The sequence below is a fragment of the Oncorhynchus clarkii genome, chromosome 10 (assembly GCF_045791955.1).
Source record: "Oncorhynchus clarkii lewisi isolate Uvic-CL-2024 chromosome 10, UVic_Ocla_1.0, whole genome shotgun sequence".
NCBI classification, from domain to species: domain Eukaryota; kingdom Metazoa; phylum Chordata; class Actinopteri; order Salmoniformes; family Salmonidae; genus Oncorhynchus; species Oncorhynchus clarkii.
In genome coordinates, this window is record NC_092156.1 from 39,336,051 (window position 1) to 39,358,984 (window position 22,934).

The window sequence follows — 22,934 nt, forward strand, 5'->3', positions numbered from 1 at the left end:
TGTGATTCTGGTGATGCCCCCCCCCTTGCATTATTTATTATAAATTAGTGTGAAAGTACCTGGTTTTGCCCACTAGATGCCGCGGTTCCTTCTACTTTCGCCACACCTTTTTGTCAATTTAGCTGGTTTATTAAATTAATCACTACATTTTCTTTGACACTTTAGCTTTTGCTCATGATGAAAATACATTGTGTGTGTGGGGTCCGGGGCTGGCTTTTGATCAGTTTATTGTATTCCTCATGCCTTACTCATTGTTAGGAAGAATGTAGGTCCAAATGGGATGTTAAGTACTATATTCACTGAATATTATATTAATCATATAAATTAAAATGGCCAATTTGGGTGCAATCAATTAGCTTAATTTCTCAGAGATCAAATACTATTTCAACAAAATACTGCTTCAGTAATGCAAATTGGATCTGTTCCTACATCAATCGGAGATTGGTTAGTGTCAAAATCCTCTTGTGCTTTTTTTTTGTTGAGGTGGAATGACTCCCAAAAGCTTTTTAGCCCCAGTTAGTACAGTTACCCCAGCCCCACTTATAAGTAGCGGAAAATGAGTGGACTTAATAACTTTATCTCAGGCATATGTCCTGCCAAGCTGCAGACAAGCTTTTGTCATTAGGAAATGAGTAAATCGTCTTAATCTCCCGCCCAAGCAGCAGCCCAGTTCAATGACATCCTCCCCAGTCCCAGTGAGGCAGTGAGGCAATGCTCTCACAGTAAACACTCAGCATTAGTCCACTACAGACACTGGGATTAGATGGGCTGGGCTACTGTGGCTACTAATAAAGCTGTCAGGTTTACAGGGGGGGAGGCAAATTGTTTGTTCTCAGGGCGCCATTGAGAATGTGACCATGGTCTCAATTGGGCTCCCCGGAATAAATAAAAGTTGTTAAAAAATATATAGAATCATGACTCCTACTCCTGTAGCCAGTCAAGCTCTCACATAGGCTAGCTAGTTTAGACCAGGAAGGGAATGCTTTTTTTGCAGTTTAATATCTCTGATAGGAAATCATTCTGAATGAACATTCTGAATGTGGTTGTGCCTGCAAAGTGGGTGTGTCGAGGAATTTCATTGACATAGTCTTCGTCCTCCTGCTGTGTTTGGACATCAGCACTCAAACAGACACACCCTCAGCTTTTCAGGTTTCTAATAGCAGCTGCCATTGCGCTTAATCATCACTGTGTGTTTTATGTCTGGAATGGTCTTAACCTATTGTTATTGCCCCGAAACTCTTTTATCGGTGTAGAGTGATATGTGGTGTTTTGATTGGCTTGATCACCCAGTCACACCCCTAGTGGAGTTCACATTGGAACGAATCTGTTCTGTTTCCTGACTCCCTGAGTGTGGGTCTCTCTGCCCCCCTCTCCCTCTGTTCTCTACTCCATGCTCACCCCTCTATTCAACCCAGTGAATGGCTCCATGCTGCTATTTGTGCCCATGCCGTCAGTCTCTCTGTGTCTGGGGGCTGAATGGTGCCCACAGTGTGGCGGAAATAATAAGCCTGGCCTTGCCCCTCTGCCTGCCTGTGAGTTTTCAGAGTTGGTGTGTGTGTGTTTGTGTTAGTATGCATGTGGACTGCGGAGTGTGTGTGTTTGTGATGGGTGTTGTGCAGTGCCCTGAGAGGCAGGCTGAAGGGGACACAATGGGGTCATTAGTGACAGTGAGGGCAGTGTGGTGGTGTGCCTCTGGTATCCTCACATGTCTCAGACCATAGCCTGATAGCCTGTTGGCAGTGTTCTTCACTCTCCACAGTCTGTGTCAACCTACATAGACCTGCTCTCTGTCTGCTGCCATTTCCCTTCAGCTTCCACACACACTTTGCTCTCGTGTTGAAGTGTAATTCACCTGTTAAATTACTCTATTTTCACCAGCTGAATACAATAGCAATTTGCCATGTGGTTGTCTTTACCTTCCTCTAAAAGCTCATTTTCACCTCGCTAATTGAGCTTGATAATCACTTCCTCTTAAATCATTTGTCAGCCTTGTGTGTGTTCACACCTCTTTCTAACAGAGCTGTAGCAGGTTGTTTATAAGCTACTCTCCATCTGTGTGTTTTCTGATGCTAACTCTTGGCTTTCTATACGTGTGCTGTAATCAGGTCTGTATTTAGTGTATTTACTGTGATTCTTGATAATCTAGGTCATGTTCATGACAGAATCTCATAAATCCTATAGGTTCAGCCTCCATTTGAACTGGGTCAGAATCAGAGCTGTGTGTGGAGTTGGAGGTCAGTAATCGTTGATCAGTGTTTAACATATATAGACAGACACTCAGCCATACATACATACATACACACACACACACACACACACACACACACACACACACACACACACACACACACACACACACACACACACACACACACACACACACACACACACTGTGGGGAAGGAAGGATTAACCGGCTGGGCTGTGTTAGATGGAACAGATAAATTGGATTCCACCAGCCTGGTCTAGCAGAGCCCGGCTGAACCGCCTGCAGTTCCGTGTTGTCCTCCTGCAGCCACTCCCCCTGCTCACCACACCCAATCAGCAGCTGAATGCTCTTCTCTCCCTCCAGGCCCAGACCACATGTTATGTCACACCGGTTTTCCCACAATGGATTATTTTGGAGTAATACTTTTCTCAGCTACAGGCTAAATACGTACTGTTATCAATGTGTCTTGTTGTATTTTTTCAACTCCAATTCTGGTAAAATGACAATTCATATGAATGTTGAATATAGGGCAGTAGAATGATTAACTGATACCTTCCTAGAATTGAAAAGCAGAAGTAAATGTTGTAAGTCTTATAGCTCCCTCTTGTGGTGTAGGACGCAAAGTGAAACTCGGTGAACAAAGAGAAAAGTAATGTCCCTCTAGTGGTAGTCTGTGCGCTCTCTGAGCCCAAATGATTCTGATCAGTATGCCTACTTTTCTGATGCCTTTTATATGCTGTAAACATCATTTGGAAGAAAAAAAACCTGTGATTCTAAATCAAGATGCGCTTTACATTATTTCAGTCATTGGCATGAATGATTTGTGCTTGTACCTGTGTTTATGGCCTTAACACATGAAGGTCCTGTGTTGGTTTGACACATCATGAATGTAGTTCAAAGTCTTTAACCTACTTCTGTGTGTGGCTCTAAAAGACGGAGGGATTAGACTTTCCCATTGCCCCTCCAGATTTACTCTGGCATGCCTACACAGGCCTAGCTAAGACTGGACAAGGAAAGGTAGGGAAGGCCAGTGATTTGGGCCTGAGAGGGACAGAGAAGACCTGAACTCTCTCTCCCTGTCATTCTGCTGGGTGGGGCACACACTACAGGAGATAAGAGAGGGGGTTGGGGGTAATTGGCATGGTAGTGTCATGGTGCTTGTTGTGTGCTGCTATTTATAGCCTCCTCTGTATCCCAGCAGCTGTCCTCCTTCCGTCTGTCCCCTTCCCCGCCCTCCCAGCGTTCCACCCAGGGTCCTATCGCGTTACGACAGATCCCTAACCCAGCTCTGCCTGCAGTGCTAGCTGTGACGATTTCAACTCCTGTGGTTCTACTCAACCTCCTCCTCCTCCTCTACCAGGGCTAGCAACCGCGTTCTCCTCAAACCCACATCCAATTCTTCCCTGATCCGGTGAGGGAGACAAAACTGATCGGGCCTCCAGACGACACAAGGTAACAGAAGAGTGGTCCAGACTCTGTATGGGCCTGGTAGTGTGTTCCTTTCGGAGTGTGTCTGTCTGCTGTACCATGAGCAATAGGGCTCTAGTTGCGTCTCAGAATGGCCTCCTCTGCTGCTGGTAACTATTAATAGGAGTGGAAGCTGTCTGATGAAAGCTAGGGCAGGATGGTGAAACACGTTGCTGAGCCACTCATTTCAGCCCTGCTGCTTATAGAGAATGCCCAGCGTGCCTACTTTCTGTACTGCACAGCCCGTGGCTGTCATGTACCACAGTTTTGAACTTGTTTTTGGCTAAGATGACAGTTGGCAGTGTTCTTGGCTATAACTGAAAGGTAAATCTGAATGGAACAATATTGGAGATGGAGACACAATATTGGAGACTATGTAATACTCTTAATGTATTTAGCCTTTAGAGGTTGACCTGGTAGCTTGTTTACGAAGGATAGCCAGAACCACAGATCTGTGTAGTGCCTCCTATGTGCGGTGTCCATGTCAGTTACACTTCTATGTTGTCATTTGTTTGCTTCTTGTGATGTCATCAACATGAGACAAATCCATATGTTTGTGGTTTTAATTAGATGGCATACAGCGACTGACAGAAATAACTTTTTGTAGCAGGTTAGGAGAACTTACGACCCTGCGATTTTATGCCGCACTTCCATCCGTAGCTATATAAATTCTAGCCACAACTGTTGTTTGTGTGTGTATGACTGTTTGCTTGGTTCTATTTTGGCCTGTACCTTTTTTTCTCCCATATGGAACCAAGCTTTTTAATGCATGCAAATCCTCAATTCTTTACATTAGGGGCAGTTACTACTGACGCAGAAATCTGAGGTCTGGTGACAATTGATTCTCCTGTGATCACCTTTCACTGACATGTTAACTCTTAACTCTCCTAACAACATAGAGAAACCACAGGGTTTCACCTGATAACCTGAGTCTGATATTGCAGTGATCGAGTCAGTGACACTCTTAGCCTGCAGATTAAATCACCGGTATGTCCGACATTTACACTCTAATAACAGGCAGACCTAATGCAGCATTCACAACATTGCACTACTCCCGTATGTCAAATATATGTCATACTGTAGTCAAATAAAAGCGGAGGAGAATATTTGAATATATAATGATGAAATGTAGTTGTGATTCTATTGATATTGAAATACTTTTTTAGAAGAAATAAGAACATTTGCAAAAGATTGATCTATTTCCATGTGTGATTGTGAACTGATGTCCTGTCTCCATGAGGTAAATTGTCTCTCCTGTCTGCCTGTACTGTATGTATCCATTTCATCCTGTTCTTCATGTCTTCTGTCCTCAGTGCTGCCTCAGCCTGCATGGTCCTACTGCCCTGTTGGTAGTAGCTAGTGTGAAGAAAGACGCCAGTCCTCGTCCCCCTACCTACCGTCCACCTCGAAACGCACGCACTCTCATCAGTCCATCCTCATATCCTCTCTTTCTACTCTCCCTGTACTGTCTATCTCGACCTTACACTCTTCCTCTCCCTCCCTCCCTCCTTCCCCTCACCTCCACTCTCCCGGTTCAGCCCATGACTTCTGGGCTACTACCATGGCTTACAGTTCACGCTTTTCATTCTGGCGGCAAAAGGGAAGTCTTGTTTTACCTTTGTGTTTGCACCTTTAGTAGATTCCTGCACATGTACTGTTGTCAGCTGAGCTTTAGGCTGAAGAGGAGGATTGTCTTCTCTGTGGACAGAGGAAGGATGTTCGTGGTAGAGATGTGCATGTTGTTCTTGCATGAGTGAGCTTTAGTTCCGGGTTTGATCGGCCTCTCTTGACCATCCTCTCTTGTAGGTTGAAGTTGAAACCAAGCCAGCCTCAGATGTAAGTGTAACGTCGCTGTGTGCTTTTTAATAGTAGCATCTAACAATCTAGAAGTAGGACCTTTGAAGATTTCTTCTCTCAGCCAAGTGGCAGTCTCTCTTCACCCGTGTCATTGACTCTCAGGGTTTTCAGGGTGTTAGTTGGTTAGCCGTTAGTCGGTTATTCAATATAGCACCATGCAGTAGAGGTGTCACCTGTAGGCCTTGATGTAGTCACAGAGTAATGAACAGTACAGGAAGACTAATCCTGGGCAATCAGTGAGACAGTGCTCCACAGATTCTATCTGAAAGAGGTTTTTGCAATGGGGGACCTGTATAAGCCAACGTAAACCACATTTAATCTGATGTTGACAATCTGCGAGAAAGAAATTCCTCCAGTCATGGTTTATGATCTGAGGTATTATAGCTCTGTGTAGCGAAAGGAAATCTGAAAAAGTAGAAACATTGATGTGTATAAATTACTCACATCCAACAAGTTGGACATGTAGTTTGTGTGCTGGTGGATGTTTGACACAGCTTTCCTTCCTGTAGACTAGACAGATGCTTGGTAAAGAAGACTACGGGATGGCAAACAGCCACTCTAAATAACATAACAATGGCATGGGCTTTGGCCAGTGAAAAATGATGGTGTTTAGTTTATGAAACACAACTCTGCAGCTTTGGGTCTTCTATACAGTATCTCTAATATTGGCTCCTCCTTACCTATACCTGTGTGTGTGTGTGTGTCTAGTCTGATGGTGTGGAAGTTGAAACAGAAACAAGTGGTGACCCACAGCCGTTGACATCATCAACCAGCGACACAACCAGGAGTGACAGTGTCATGGGAGGCCCTGACCCACCAGCTGCCTCCTCCTCCAGGCAGGAGAGCACAGAGGACCAGGGTCCCACTCAGAAGAAGGTGGTGAAGGTTATTAGGAGGGTGGTGAGGAGGGTAGTGCCTGGGGTGGAGGAGCAGCCTCAGGCCCCCAGCACAGAGCTTCCTAAAGCTGCCCCTATAGCCACATCTGTACCCAAGACTGCTCCCCTCTCCGGCAAAAAGGATGAGAAGGATGACATCTCCATGGGTCTGGCCAGCCTGATGGGCCGAGGGAGGACCAAGGATCACCGGCCTCGTACGCGTACTCAAGACCGCAAGGAGGATAAAGAGGAAGAGAAGGAACAGGAGGAAGAGAAGGAGGTAGAGAGCCAGGAGCCTCCAGCAGTAAAAGAAGATGAGGCCCCGTCCACCTCCGTGTCCACTCCTACTCCCCCCAAATTAAACCCCACCATCCCTCCAACAGGGTTCATACCCACACCCGCACCGAAAGCCAACCCCCTCGCCCCTCCTCCAGGCTTCATCCCTGCACCCAAAACCAAAGCCAACCCCCTTGCCCCCCCTCCAGGTTTCATCCCTGCCCCTGTGCCAAAAAACAACCTTTTTGCCCCTCCTCCAGGCTTCATTCCTGCCCCAAGACAAAATCCCCTTGCCCGGCCCCCAGGTTTTATCCCTGCCCTGAAATCCGACCCTCTTGCCCCTCCTCCAGGGTTCGTCCCTGCCCCTCGCTCATGGGCTGTGAAGAAACCAGAGGTACAGAGTGTGTGCCCTCAAAATGCCTGCCTAAAGAGAGTATTACATAATTCAATGGTGCATGCGGTTCTGATGTGTGCACTGAACACCTATTAACCCATTCTGTGTGTGAAATTAACACAATTAATAATTATGCCTATGGATTTGACTTTTCACAATATGCTGAGTGGATAGGGATCATACACTATATATGGAAAAGTATGTGGAAACCCCTTCAAATGAATGGATTTGGCTATTTCAGCCACACCTGTTTGCTGACAGGAGTATAAAATCGAGCACATGCCATGCAATCTCCATAGACAAACATTGGCTGCCCCTGTCAACTGTGAAGTGGAAACGTCTAGGAGCAACAATGGCTCAGCCGCGAAGTGGTAGGCCACACAAGCTCACAGAACGGGGCCGCCGAGTGCTGAAGTGTGTAGTGCGTAAAAACTTCCTGTCCTCAATTGCAATTCTCACTACCGAGTTCCAAACTGTCTCTGAGAGTAACTTCAGTACAATAATTGTTCGTCTGGAGCTTCATAAAATGCGGTTCCATGGCTGAGCAGCAGCACACAAGCCTTCGATCACCATGCGCAATGCCAAGCGTTGGCTAGATTGGACTCTGGAGCAGTGGAAACGCGTCCTCTGGAGTGATAAATCACACTTTAAAGTTTGGTGGAGGAAGATTAATGGTCCGGGGCTGTTTTTCATGGTTCGGGTTAGGCCCTTTAGTTTGAGTGAATGGAAATCTTAATGCTACAGCATACAACGACATTCGAGACAATTCTGTGCTTCCAACTTTGTGGCAACAGTTTGGTGAAGACCCTTTCCTATTTCAGCATGACAATGCCCCTGTGCACAAAGCGAGGTCCATACAGAAATGCTGTGCTGAGATCGGTGTGGAAGAACTTAACTGGCCTGCACAGAGCCCTGACCTCAACTCCATCGAACACCTATGGGATGAATTGGAGCACCGACTGCGAGCCAGGCCTAATCGCCCAACACCAGTGCCCGACCTCACTAATGCTCTTGTGACTGAATGGAAGAAAGCCCCCACAGAAATGTTCCAACATCTAGTGGAAAGCCTTCCCAGAACAGCGGAAGCTGTTATAGCAGCAAAGGGGGAACAACTCCATATTAATGCCCACGATTTTGGAACGAGACGTTCGACGAGCAGCTGTCCACAAACTTTTGGTAATGTAGTGTATGTCTCTCCACAGGATCTCTCTTGTCTTGCTGCAATGGTAGAAACTGCTGCTTCATTCATTTGCATCAGCAAAGTGCTAACTGGCTACTAACTGGCTACTAACTGGCTACTAACTGGCTACTAACTGGCTACTAACTGGCTACTAACTGGCTACTAACTGGCTACTAACTGGCTACTAACTGGCTACTAACTGGCTACTAACTGGCTCATTTACTTCAAACCGTAGTCTTCCTGCAGTGAGAAAAGGTACAACATTAAATAAAAGGTAGTATTTCCCACCTCAGTCTCATCAGGAGGTATAAGGGTCTGGTCATGGCTGGTCCACAGAGAGCCAGGCTGATCTGAGGCACTGAGCCATTACTCATTTTCACCAGGCTCTGGGGAACTCCCTGGGAACACTATCTAGACTTGCCTAACACTAGACCACAGAGGACAATTAATGCAGCCTTATTAATGATGAATAACCATTGAACATTGTAGAGAATAATGTACCAAAATGTTGGGAAGATCCTTGTCCAAAATATGAGGATTTTGTTTAAACTGGAATGGGCTTGAGGAACGCTGTGTGTTTTATAGGATTTGAGCATGACGGGATTGAGTGTGTTGTCCTTATCAGGAGCATGGTGTGTGGAAGACTTTATGTTAGAGGTCACTGACTCTCGTGTGTGTGTGTGTTGATATATCAAGGTGAAGGCAGCTTCTGGTTCCTCTCCTGCTGGGAAGCCCTCCTCTGGGAGTTCTCAGTCCCAGCCTCAGGGCACCCCTGGCTCCAAAGAACAGGTGTGTGTCCTGCAGCTGGTATGCTTCTGATTGTCTGGGTGTTGTAGATTTTAGAATATGCTGTACAATGGTAAATTACAGTATTTTTTAATATTTTTAATGTAGGCTAGGTTGACTTAGACTACATTATGATTCAACATTGACATTAGATGGATCACAGTAAGAGTAAATGACCTGGGATTGGCCAAAGGAAATTACATATACAAGGGGTCCCCAACATGCATAACAAACCTTTAGCACCATGGCAACAATAGACTCTGGAGTGGCTGGGTGAGGACTCACCGGTGTTGGTGGTGTGACCTCCTGTAGGTTCCAGAGCTGGTCCCTACAGACGAGAACCACAGGCGTCTGAGAAAGATCCTCACCGGAGCTGGCTCTACTGTAACTTCACCTCTCTCTTTCAGCCTGTCTGTCTGCCTGCTCTGTTGTGCTATTACCAAATCTTCCCCTGCCATGGGTCCATGCCACCCTGCTGTACTATTACCAAATCTTCCCCTGCCATGGGTCCATGCCACCCTGCTGTACTATTACCCAGTCTTACCCTGTGATGGGCCTGGCCACCCTGTTGTGCTATTACCAAATCTTCCCCTGCCATGGGTCCATGTCACCCTGCTGTACTATTACCAAATCTTCATCTGCCATGGGTCCATGTCACCTTGCTGTACTATTACCAAATCTTCCCCTGCCATGGGTCCATGTCACCCTGCTGTACTATTACCCAGTCTTACCCTGCCATGGGTCCATGTCACCCTGCTGTACTATTACCAAATCTTCCCCTGCCATGGGTCCATGTCACCCTGCTGTACTATTACCAAATCTTCCCCTGCCATGGGTCCATGTCACCCTGCTGTACTATTACCAAATCTTCCCCTGCCATGGGTCCATGTCACCCTGCTGTACTATTACCCAGTCTTACCCTGCCATGGGTCCATGTCACCCTGCTGTACTATTACCAAATCTTCCCCTGCCATGGGTCCATGTCACCCTGCTGTACTATTACCAAATCTTCCCCTGCCATGGGTCCATGTCACCCTGCTGTACTATTACCAAATCTTCCCCTGCCATGGGTCCATGTCACCCTGCTGTACTATTACCAAATCTTCCCCTGCCATGGGTCCATGTCACCCTGCTGTACTATTACCAAATCTTCCCCTGCCATGGGTCCATGTCACCCTGCTGTACTATTATTGAATTATGAGGTGCCCTGTGGTGCTGTAATGTGAACCCCGATTAGCAGCGTCCATTTTATGTCTCATCAGCTTAGAGATCAGAGTCTGTCAGTCTTAGCCATGATGATAGGAGACCATATGACTAAGACATATGGATAAGGGTTCATATGAATGGAGGTTATGTGTGGGTTCATGGTGGGCACTGTCTTTCTCTCTGAGAGGAGGCTTTGGTGTGACTTCACAGCTGGGTTTTCAAACTTAATATAATGTAGTGCTATAACTAACTAATTACAACATGTTTGTACAGTCACAATATAGATTTTAGTCAAGTGAGAAAATGTTAATTATTTTGATATGACATGGCACACACTTTTGGACCCTGTTTCACATATGTATGTGCAGAGACTATTCCTCTCCTCTCTCTCCCCTTCTTTGTCCCTTCTGTTTTAACAGGCAATATCATTACTCAGTCATGTCCTCATTTGCCGGATTCACACATCTATGTCCCTACATTTGTATTCTGTCCTTTTGACATTCACTTTCTGACAAAGGGGTGTTCATTTCCCTTGAAGTCCTAGTCTGTTTTTATCCACTTGGTTTCTTTGATGTTGGATTGAGACTGAACCATTGATCCCAGATCACAGCTGTCACATCCACTCTAAAAACCCCTCTGTGATCTGTTTTTAATATCGCCCTTTCCTCTCATCTCCTGGCTCCTCCTTCCCATCTTCTGCTGTCTCTTCTCCCCTCCCCTCTGTGTGTTGCTCCGCTGTTTGCTGCTGTCCTCGTGGCCGTGGCTATCCGGTGGTCTCCTCATAGGTACTGTCTGTCCCCTGTCACACCGCTCCCCAGGCTGGCCACTCACCCACCGCCCTCACACACGGCCTGGCTGGACTGTGTGCTTGTGTCTCGTGTTGGGGTGTAAGCCTGCTCTCCTTAACTGACCCCGCCATCCCCTACCTCTGTCTCACCCACCTGGGGTTCTGCCTGCACCCCTTACTCATTCCCCCACCATGTTGTTACGGACTGAATTCTTTCCCTATGTCTGTGCTGCAGTGCTGGAAGTCCCAGTAATATGACCTAAGCACTCCCCCACAGACGGGCTCTGCTGGACTTAGTAACTTAGACTGGTAAAGCTAGAAGGATTATAATTTTTCCCCCATTTTTTTTTTCTCACAGCAAAAGTGTGGGTGTCAGTTGTTTTCTTCATCTGCATGTGTTATGCTACCCTCTAGGCAAATTCACGGAATATACTTGTTACATGGCTGTTGGCATGTTTGAGCATGCAGTATGAACTTCGAAGTTGACCTCTGACCTTGATTAAATCCAATTCTTCCTGCCCTCTTCCAGACACAGTTGGATCAGGACCCCGTGGCCCTCCTGCAGGCGGCCCACACGGCCGCCTCTCAACCCAAGGTCTGGCCACTGCTATGCCTGATTGCAATACCCCATGCATCTCCCTCAGTCCCTTCCCTGGAGTGTGCTGTTGTGTGTAAATCACAGAACCAACATCCTCATCTGGGATTTTGTATCTGTGATGATAAACCAGAAGAATAGTGAGAAACTCATGAAATACATGACTTATTAAACTTTTTTTGACTGCCGGTGAAGTGAGTTCCTCAGTATTCTGTAGTAGGTTTGCACTGAGTGTCTATGCTTTACCAGTCTTGCTTTTCACTATGATTTTCAGGTCGTGTTTGAGGAAAACCGAGTTACTCAAATTGCATGATGTGTAAACATATAAATTGTCATAGGATATGTGTCTTTAGTTTGCTCATATTATACTGCAGGTCTACCGCAGTCTTCATAAACATTGTGGTGAAGTATGTGGTACTGATGTGCAGCCAGTCAAGTCATGTGTTGTTGTATTGGGTTATGTACCATCTGTCCTGTTATCGTGAGTGAGAGTGGGTTCTCAGTAGTTTGGTTGCAGAGCGGGATCTGATGGTAAACACAGAGTGGGGACCAGGGGCCTGCCTAGTGGGTCATGAGTGGATGCTAGGTGTGGAGTTGGGGGTTTGGGGTGGGTGGACTACTGGGCGGTTGGGTCAAATGTTGCGAGGGGGAGAACTAGACCTAAAACCCAAAACTCCTCCCTTAAGGAGGTGAAGAAACCAGACCTCAATCCACACCTGTTCCTGTCCTCCTGTTCCACTTTGTCAGGTTACTGCGGTGACAATACCCCCTCCACTGGAGTTATTCATTCATCTAGCTAATTATTCTCTCTGGGTATTCACCTTTGCTCCTGCCTCTGAGCTTTATAGCAGTGAACTAACCCTGTCTGTCTGTCTGTCTGTCTGTCCTCTCTCTCTCCTAGGTGAAGACCGAGGAGCAAATAGCTGCTGAGAAGGCCTGGTACGGCACAGAGAAAGTATGGCTGGTTCACAAGGATGGATTCTCCTTGGGTTAGTAGACCTGAATCACTAGGCCATTCACCACAATAGGGGCCACATTAAAACATATTAAAGGTACATCACAGATTCCATTTGTTGATTTATCTGACAGAGATAGGAAACCAAATTTGTATTGATTGTGCACTATTTCACTCTTGTATTGAATATAACACATCCAGCCTAGACAAACACAAGGTTTTTAGATGACTAAATATGTGGCTAATGAGTGGCTGTAGATCCTATTGACCCTGTTCTGTCACCACAGCGACCCTGTTGAAGACGGAGCCAGGCAGTCTGCCAGAGGGGAAAGTCAAGATCCGACTGGAGAGCGACGGCTCGTTGCTGGATGTGGATGAAGATGATGTGGAGAAGGTTAGCCTAAACTCACCAAAATGTACATGCTGTTTAGCCCCAGCAGGGCACCAAACATTTTCACCTATTGAATTTTTGTCTCATTATCTGAAGTCTGGGATGTATGATCTCTTTTACCTCTGACCCCTGTGTGTAGGCCAACCCTCCATTGTTTGACCGCGTGGAGGACCTGTCCTCGCTGCAGTACCTCAATGAGTCCAGTGTGATGCACTCTCTGCGCCAGCGCTACGGGGGTAACCTCATCCATACCCACGCCGGGCCCAACATGGTGGTCATCAACCCCATCAGCGCCCCCTCCATGTACTCTGAGAAGGTACAGTCCTGGGTGGATCCTGGGGTTAGCAGGATAGGGGAGGGGATATATTCTGTTAGAGTAGCAAGTAAACCAGGAAGGGCAAGTAGGACTGGATTTGTTTAATTTGTGGGGCTTTATATGGTGAGAATGACATCTCTCCCTCTCTCCCCCTCCCCCCCAGGTGATGCACATGTTTAAGGGGTGCAGGAGGGAGGACACGGCACCTCACATCTATGGTGTTGCCCAGTCAGCCTATAGGAACCTGTTGACCACGCGTCAGGACCAGTCCATTGTGCTGCTGGGCAAGAGCGGCAGTGGCAAGACTGTCAACTGTCAACACCTGGTCCAGTACCTGGTCACCATCGCTGGCAGCACTGGCAAGACCTTCTCTGGTAGGTTTCGAGGGGAAAGAACATGCAGTAAGTTAGAACACAGTTTAGGGAACAACTTGTTTTTCTTCTTCATTTCACAGTCCACTGTATGTCTGATATTTACTTGCAACATGTCGCATGTATGGATGTACTATTTGGCTTGTTTCTGTGTGTCTCCCAGCGGAGAAGTGGCAGGCGGTCTATACCATCCTGGAGGCCTTTGGGAACAGCTCCACCTCCATGAACGGGAATGCCAGTCGCTTTTCCCACATCGTGTCCCTGGACTTTGACCAGGCTGGCCAGGTGGCCTCGGCCTCCATTCAGACCATGCTGCTGGAGAAGCTAAGGGTGACCAGGCGGCCAGAGGGAGAGTCCACCTTCAATGTCTTCTACTACATGATGGCTGGAGCCGACAGTTCTCTAAAGTAAGCTGTCATCTTCCTCAGACCTCTGTGTAGAGTGAACCTTTACCTATTCTCTCTTTCTCTCTCTTTCTCTCTCCTCTCTATCTTTCTCCTCTCTCTGTCCTTTATTTACTTGTGAGTGTCCGTTGGTCAGAAACTCTGAGTAGCTCTGTCAGGTATAGTCTTGTCATGGTGACTGACTGACAGCTTGTTTGATTGCCATTCCAGGACTGAGCTGCACTTTAACCACTTTGCTGAAAACAGCGCCTTCGGAATCGTACCTCAACCCAAGGTAACTCTTGCCAGGGCCCCAAAGACCTTTGTCAGGAACGTTTTATTTGGTTTTGAGTGAATAGATTCACACTATGGTTTTTATAATAAAGACAGTCCATATAGATTCCTGTTGTTTCTCTCTCTCTCTCCCCCCCCCGTGCTTGCCCAGTCTGAAGACAAGCAGCGGGCCTCCCAGCAGTTCACCAAGCTGCAGGCAGCTATGAAGGTCCTGGGGATCAGTGGGGAGGAGCAGAGGGCCTTCTGGCTGGTCCTGGGGGCCATCTATCATCTAGGAGCTGCAGGGGCCACCAAGGGTAAGAATTACAGTACAGTACACACCAGGAGCCCACTCAGTCACTATGTCAGATGTTAATTCAGAGGCCTATAGTGTTAATGCAGCTGCGTTCTGTATTAAATTACAGATAATTTACTACTAACAATGACAGATTCAACTAAATATTATGAATTTACATAGTGTAGTTGCAAGAGTAAAGTCAAGGAAAGAGATATTGGGTCTATTCCAAAATAACAGAATTCATGATGCTACAGCTGCCATCTATCTAGGGCCTTTATTTGTTTGTTTCAAGGAGCTTCTCGGGCAGAGAACATTTGTGACAAAGACAGTTGTGAAGTCTAGAGGCCCTGTCAATAATGCCAAGTTTTACTGTCTGCAGGGGAGATGTTAATTGCATTCCTTTACCGTTCAGCCGTGCGCAACACAGAACCAAACTGGTTGATGTCAGTTTGAGACAGTCGTGCAACAACTGAAGAGTTTTAAGTATTCCAGCTTACGAGGCGACAAAGTCCCAGCCCAACATCAGCCTTAAGCTGTCTAAATGCCTTGCCTTGTTCCCAGTGTCTGCTTGCTGCTGTACCTCAGCAGGGAACAACCCAGTATGTTTGATTGCTATTTGCCTGACAGCCCAGAACAAGACAGATTGTTTACACTATAGTAATGAAAACGGGTGTGAGTGCAGTTGGAATGTTTATTCACATTGTCTAACATTGCCTTCTCTGCAGTGTCAGTCATCGAGGAAATTGGTAATGAACCCGAACAAACACCCTTCTGTGTGTTTCTGTGTCTTCTACTGTGTTGATCTCCTTTTCCTCTCTTCCTCTGAAGGGTTAATTGATCAACTACAATCTAAATATACACATTTTGTTGGGTTACAATCTGTCAGATAATTGACACAAATTAGTTGTTTGCCACTTGGTGGAAATCAGTTACCACTTGTTGCCCTCTTGTAATATTAAAACATCTTAGTAGTATTATAGAGAGTTTAGAAACGGGTGAGTTCCTTGCAGGTTTGCAGAAACGCATCCGAATGATAAGCAGTGCAGTTTGACTAGGTAACACCAGAGGGCACTCTAGACCTTTATTCGTGAGTTGCAGTGTCGATACACTAAAGAATTGCATGACTTTATGCACCTCCTTCCAGTAGATCTGACAATGAATGGGAGGTTGATTGGGTGTGCTGACAAGTGTGGGCTGTTTCATTCCTCAACTCTCAGGAGAGGTTTTTCGATAAAGCTCCTGTGTTAGTCAGAACCTGCATCCTCGTTCTCCCCCCCGCATCTCGATGTGTTCTTGCTGCTGTTTGAGGGTCAGTGCCGTGCGTGTATGTTTGTGTTTGTGTGAGAGAAGGCTTATCAGATCAACTTATCAGATCACGGTTTGTCTGCTCATCCACTGTATACAGGACTTCTGTACTAACTGTTTTAACTACCTGTTCTTACTTGCATGTTGCATGCCGCTCCCCTTGCATCGCAGACGAAGAGAAAGGTAAACACACCCCTCTCCATATTGTTATGTCCTGCCTCTGTGCTTTTATCACTGTGAGCAGACATGGCGTCATTAGCATTTTAATGAAGTTCTCAGTGTTTCACTTTGATCGTCTTCACAACTCTCTTGTTTGTCACAGCGCAGCGGCATGTGCCGCTCTCATAGGCCGATGAAACAGGGAGATTACAGCATGCCTCAGTCAGAAACCCAACTGTTCTATGTTCCCTAGTCAGTCACCCTCTTAAGTGTCTGAGGAGGGTTCCTCTCCAATAACGCACTGAAATGAAAAGCCACTCCTATCCACTCACATCACCCATCCACCAGATTAAAGTCAAACTTGGTTTGCAGACCGAGGCTCGTGTTAATGCAAAGTCATTGTACTTTGGAATGATAGTCCCTGTAATCATGTACTGTGGACGAAGGACTTGTAGCTGTGAGAAAAATAACATTTGAAAAAGTAGCAGCAAAAAGGCTTTTAGCTAATGGGACTGTGGACAAATGAGAAAATGTTGGGTTTGTACCATTTGGATGCCCAGTACCGTGCATGTCCTTTGAATGCTACATTTCACTGTCCTGATGAGGGGATTATTATTAGCTTTTATACCATCACAGCGGTGTTAGCCTGGGGCACGGTCGATCAAACCCATGCATACACCTCCTATTCCAGTAACTGTAGTCTCCTGTCGTGTATAGAAGCTGTATGGTTGTTGGCAGAGGGGATAATGGTGCTATTTTTGTGCGTCTCAGCCGGTAGGAAGCAGTTTGCACGTCACGAGTGGGCGCAGAAGGCTGCCTACCTGCTGGGCTGCACCCTGGAAGAGCTCTCCTCCTCCATCTTCAAGCACCAGGCCAAAGGCACCCTGCCCAGAGCCAGCTCTATACGCCAGGGGACAGACGATGCAGCAGGAGAAGCCTCAGGTACACCTGGGACTATGCACGCACACCAGCTCATCACCTAGAGGAGATGACACACGTCTCTGAACGTTAAAGCTTATCTTAGTAATGACTACCACAGAAACAGAGTGGTTATTGATAGGTAGGTATAACGAAAATATATCAGGACAATTTTAGAAGTCCTCCATGCATTGCCCTTGAAATGATAATTGCATTCCATTGATTTTTTTCCACATGTACAGTACCTCTGGGAGTTTTATCAGAGGTTGACGTGCACAGTTCGAAGGACAAATAGGCAGAACCGTATCACAGTAAAAATTGACAGTTAGCCTTTATTTTACCTTGCCCTCATTCCCACCTTGCCCTCCCTCCCACGTTGTCACATATAAGACATGGTTGTGATTCACCTGTCTTCCTCTCACACCATCTCTGAGATTGAAGGGCAATAGCACTAGGCTTAGCTGGTTCCCTGCAGTTCTCCCATTTTCAAATCAAACACTTACTGGAGTGAGCAGAGTATTCCGTGCCTCTGCTGTGATGTATGCGGTCTGATCTGATGACAGGCATATTGCTGTAAATTTGTTTCTCTTCTCACCTGTTCTACCACCAGGTTCCAAGACCACAGCCATGGAGTGTTTAGAAGCCATGGCATCTGGGCTGTACTCGGAGCTCTTCACCCTCCTCGTCTCCCTCATCAACAGGTTAGTCACTACTTTACCAGAGATGGAGGGAGATGACGCACGGACACCACTACAGCTGGCCTCTCTGTTTAGAGTCTGCTGCCTTGTACTTGTTGTCTTGCTGAATTTTTTTGTTGTTGGTTGTCTTCCTATGTGTGTGTGTGTGTGTCAGGGCTCTAAAGTCCAGCCAGCACTCTCTGTGCTCCCTGCTCATCGTGGACACCCCGGGCTTTCAGAACCCTCGCCTGGCCAAGCGGGAGCGCGGAGCCACCTTTGAAGAGCTCTGCCATAACTACACCCAGGAGCGCCTGCAGACACTGTTCTATCAGCGCACCTTTGTACAGGAGCTAGAGAGATACAAAGAGGTATATTAATATGCACATCGCACACACGCACACACGCACACACACACACACATCATCACACATCCACTAACACGCACACTAATGCACAAAAACACTAATGCACACACACACACACACTAACACACACTAACACACTAACACGCACTAACAGACACACACACACACTAACACACACACTAACACACACACACACACACACACACACACACACACACACACACACACACACACACACACACACTAACACACACACACACACACATACACACACTAACACACACACATACACACACTAACACACACATATACACACACTAACACACACACACACACACACACACTAACATACACACACACTAACATACACACACACTAAAACACATACACTGACGCACACCCTAACATACAGACACTAACATACACACACACTAAAACACATACACTAACACACACATACTAAAATGCATACACTAACACACACACACACACTTTAAAGCGTCAATCAGCAGTTAAAACAATAACAAAGCATTTTCCCCGCCCCTGTTTGGGTAGAAAGCTGAGGGATGGGACTGGAGAAATGTAACCACTCTCAAATTCATAGACAGAGCTATGGATGCAAGGACTGACCATTCATGATGTTTTAACCATGTTTTGAGGCTATATAGTGTTTGTTTACATTTAACAAGCTTATATTTTGGGTTCTGATGGGGTACAGCAGTTGAACTAAGCTCACTAAGTTATGTGCTACATAAATCATTGGGTGCATATCATAAATAAATAAGTAAGAAAACTCCTGGGGACCCTAAGGGGTGCACGTTTTGGCTATTGGCCTAGCCTGACACAACTGATTCAAATAATGAAAGCTTGACGATTAGTTGATTTATAGGAATCAGCTGTGTAGTGTTAGGTGAAAAAACAAAACGTGTTCCCCTTGGGGTCTCCAGGACCGAGTTTAGGAAACCCTGATGTAGCAGCTGCTGATTCAAACTTTAAGGCAGGGATCATCAACTAGATTAAGATGTGGATGGTCAGGGGGCGGAGCATAATTACAAAACATGTGTATACTGCAAATTGACTACAAGTAGCCCAAACAGATATAGTGTTTGATTAAAACGTAATCATTTCAAACCTTGCTTATGTTTGTACTGTATATCTCTCTATTATGCGTGGGAATACTTTGGAACATATATTTTCAAATAAGTTAATTATTTGGAGTTGATTTGCTAGTGTTTTTCCAGTCCTTTATGTCCAGCAATAAAACAAACAAAACTTGGGGGGGCAAATCCGAACCGCGGGCCGCCAGTTGTGGAACCCTGCTTTAAGGATTCAAATATACATACTCCCATAGAATCCATACATCAGGACAGAAAATCTGTACTATTCCTGCCTGTAAGCCATGGCAAGTTAGAGCTACATAGAACTCATGGTTTCCTCCCTCTCATTAATAGTGTCACACAGTGAGCCTATATAATGGCCATATGATTGCCATTTCTCCTCCCCTGCCGAGCCCAAAGCGAGGTCACTCATCACTGGCTGTGTGAACTGGGCTGAGCTGCACAGCAGTGGAGCTGCACAGCAGTGGAGCTGCTCGCTCGACGAGGATGAATAACTCCCCACTCTCTAACTCCCTCTCTTCTCATAGCAGAATACTAGACTATACACCCATCATAATAGGGCGGAAATATCCCTGCCAACACTCTGTCCTAACCGATGTATGTCTAATCACTCCCATTGTAAAAAACACAATGCTTTCACTTTCATAGCCTGTAGCCATTTAACAGCAGTTTATGAGCAGTTTCCAACATTGTATTACTATTTATTATGTTATTATGTCTATACTGTAGGTGATGATGAACTAATCCCTATAGTAGAAAACTTCAAACTTGGTGCCCTGTCTTCAGACTTATGTCGTTGTCATTGGTTACTAACCCCCCCCCCCCCCTCCCTGCGTCACCCCTCTAGGAGAACATAGAGCTTCCATTAGATGACATGGAACCTAACACCTCTCTGTCTGTAGCTGCAGTAGACCAAGCGTCAAGTCAAGCACTGGTAAGGACACTCCTTCAATACCTATATTCACACGAGTTTACCTGGTTACAGAGTTTACGGCCATGGCAGTGTCACGCTGTACAGCAGTACTCTCTGTCTCCACCTTTCTGTGCCATTTCTCTTTAGTAATGGCACATTCCAGAGCATCATTATCTAAACTCCCTTCTGAAGCTCTTGCCACTTTGTTTCGTAGTCCTGACACCCTGCCTCTCTCACTGCCCACACCGTTTGTACCGTGCACTGTTATGCACATATATAATTACATTCATGAGTCCTTTGTGACTCACAATGAGTCAGTTGTATGCATTTTTGCAGATTTGAGAGTTTTCTGTTTATTGTAAACATTTTCAGTGAGCATAATATACGAATGCTTCTGTAGAGGAATCAACAGGGAGAGGCTTGAAGGAAAAGGCAGACATTTCATCCAGTAAACAAAGACTAGAAAACCCACTCAGGTGGAAGAAAACAAAATCTGTGTTTTGCTTCTCCTCCAGTGTGTGTGCCATGGAAACCAAAATGACAAGGTGTTGAGAGTGTCATGGTCGGCGGTGTAATAAGTTGGTTTGAGTGCTCTACCTTTTAAGGGGTCCTGGCCCTGCTGGAGCTGTCATCAAAAGCACTGAACCAGGGTATAGCAGATGGCTGCAGAAGGCCAAAGCCTTTGAAGGCTGACAAAAACAAAAGAATGGGACAGCACAGCCCACGCTCTTAGAGATCACTCTCTGTTGATGTCGAGACACTAGGATGAAAGCTGACAGTTGGATTTACACTGACACTTCAAATGTTGTCCCCTGACAGAAAAGACTCAGTACCCATGGGTTCACTGGGGTCTGTTTGCTTGCTGTGAAGGCTTTTAGCGAGGCCCAGGAACAGGTTTTTACTGTGTACTTGTATGTCTAACAGAAAGCTTTTATATGGCTTTGCTGAGCTTTTTCTAGGTCTAAAAGGTCATTGCACTCAACACTACTACAGTAGTTATACTTCTCTATTGATAATAACAATGTGCTAACACTGATAAAAAGCATTTTCTTCAGATTCTACCAGTAGGTGGGTATACACTGTATATTCTTGAATTCAGAAAAGGCCATTTGAAGAGAAAAAGGGGTTAGAGTTCAATTATACCAAAAGGCTCAATTGCGGCCAGCATTCTTGTGGTAATTTCTGAAGTGGCCTGTTTAGAGCAGGCTTCCTGAACGCTCCAGTGCTCTCTGAGCTATTACTCTGATATTAGGCCTAACGAGAGCCATGGCTAATGGCCTGTCCCTCTCTGCCGTCTGGACCTTAAAAAAAACCCGACTGCAATTGCTTATTGAAAAAAAACGGTTGTATTTTTTTGTGGTTGTTATTTAATAAAAAGCATTTAATCTGAAAGCAGTGTTTCACTGTATTGTCAGCGGGGTATTTTGGTGCTAAATATGATCAGCTGACTCCTTTACACTATTTTGTGTCAGTGTTTGTTGTGTTGTGTTATTCCAGGTGAAAGCCTTACAACAAATGTTGATGAAATTTCCTCAGGCTTACGGAATGATTCCCACAAAGTAGATGGTTAGATGATCAGAGCTGACTTCGCTTCAGGCCTTGGAGTTTGAGTAGGAGTGGGCTGGCTGGCTGGGTGTGTTTGCTAAAGTGAGTCAGTATGTGTAGGCTGAAAAGCAAACGGATGCCCAGTTAGTCTGTTTGTGTGTATTTTGGTGAGACTGTTGATTTCTACAACCATCTGAAGGACTGAAAATGTGTCAGAGTACAGTAGATGTTATCTATTCAGTGAGGTGAGGGGTTGGAAGCGAGTCTGACCTGTGTGTGTGCCAGGTGCGGACGCTGAGGACTGATGAGGCGCGGGGCCTGTTGTGGCTGATGGAGGAGGAGGCTCTGCAGCCTGGGGGTTCTGAGGACACTCTACTGGGACGTCTCTTCAGCTACTACGGCCCTGCCGAGGGCGAGAGCAAGGGTACAGAGACACACCCGCCTCACAAAAAAAATCCATCACTATTGTTATACTTCAAATATGATTTATTTTGACTGAATATTTATTTTGATTAAAATAGACACTAACCTACACTTATCACACCTACTATGCCTACCAATCTCGTTTTATATTATCCAATCTTGTCTTAATACTACTTCTCCAAAATAAATCAATAGTAATTCAACAGAGGGGCAGAGATTCACAGGAAGCCCATCTCTGCGGCCAACTCTAGCACCCCTGGAATGGCTTCCAGTTTCGCTCTTCATCAGAAAACAGCAACTTGTTGCCTGAGGTCACACGCTGATCATAGAACTCCCTCCTCGCTTTACTGTCAAATTCAACCTTGCACCTCACCGCTATGTGCTTGTGGAACAGCCTGCGTTTCTCCTGTTCAGGCCAGTGCTGGTTGTGGAAGCGGAAGCTGGTCATATTTAGGGACTGGGACTTCCAGTCGCACTCACAATGCCAGATATCTGAAAATTCACTCATAAAACCAGTTCTATATGTACCTAAGTGCATTCTAAACATACACTGAACAAAAATGTAAACGCAGCATATAAAGTGTTAGTTTCATGAGCTGAAATAAAATATCCCAGAACTGTTCCATATTCACAAAAAGCTTATTTCTCTAAATTTGTTTACATCCCTGTTTATGAGCATTTCTCCTTTGCCAAGATAATCCATCCACCTGACAGGTGTGGCATATCAAGGAGCTGATTAAACAGCATGATCATTACACAGGTGCATCTTGTGCTGGGGACAATAGAAGGCAACGACTCTAAAATGTGCAGTTTTGTCACACAACACAATGCCACAGATCTCAAGTTTTGAGGGACTGTGCAATTGGCATGCTGACTGCAGGAATGTCCACCAGA

General features: G+C 45.8%; 1 protein-coding gene across 7 annotated transcripts in view; it reads left to right on the forward strand.

Annotated features, from left to right (window-relative positions):
- The window catches only part of LOC139418456 (unconventional myosin-XVIIIa-like), a 109,209-nt gene that overhangs the window by 40,971 nt on the left and 45,304 nt on the right, over nucleotides 1-22,934 (forward strand). For 4 of the 7 annotated variants that reach the window (XM_071167906.1, XM_071167910.1, XM_071167907.1 and 1 more), the window contains exons 1-19: nucleotides 3,436-3,659; nucleotides 4,988-5,272; nucleotides 5,479-5,510; nucleotides 6,240-7,076; nucleotides 8,953-9,045; nucleotides 9,355-9,426; nucleotides 11,565-11,630; nucleotides 12,532-12,619; nucleotides 12,873-12,979; nucleotides 13,116-13,292; nucleotides 13,456-13,666; nucleotides 13,827-14,070; nucleotides 14,278-14,341; nucleotides 14,492-14,636; nucleotides 16,853-17,023; nucleotides 17,610-17,700; nucleotides 17,852-18,044; nucleotides 20,007-20,093; nucleotides 21,903-22,041. In XM_071167906.1, coding sequence (XP_071024007.1) covers nucleotides 5,236-5,272; nucleotides 5,479-5,510; nucleotides 6,240-7,076; nucleotides 8,953-9,045; nucleotides 9,355-9,426; nucleotides 11,565-11,630; nucleotides 12,532-12,619; nucleotides 12,873-12,979; nucleotides 13,116-13,292; nucleotides 13,456-13,666; nucleotides 13,827-14,070; nucleotides 14,278-14,341; nucleotides 14,492-14,636; nucleotides 16,853-17,023; nucleotides 17,610-17,700; nucleotides 17,852-18,044; nucleotides 20,007-20,093; nucleotides 21,903-22,041 — 2,854 coding nt within the window. In that variant the 5' untranslated portion in view covers nucleotides 3,436-3,659; nucleotides 4,988-5,235. Of the gene's footprint in view, nucleotides 1-3,435; nucleotides 3,660-4,987; nucleotides 5,273-5,478; nucleotides 5,511-6,239; nucleotides 7,077-8,952; nucleotides 9,046-9,354; nucleotides 9,427-11,564; nucleotides 11,631-12,531; nucleotides 12,620-12,872; nucleotides 12,980-13,115; nucleotides 13,293-13,455; nucleotides 13,667-13,826; nucleotides 14,071-14,277; nucleotides 14,342-14,491; nucleotides 14,637-16,852; nucleotides 17,024-17,609; nucleotides 17,701-17,851; nucleotides 18,045-20,006; nucleotides 20,094-21,902; nucleotides 22,042-22,934 lie in introns of those variants that run through there. The other 3 variants (XM_071167909.1, XM_071167912.1, XM_071167908.1) reach the window with 2 other exon arrangements.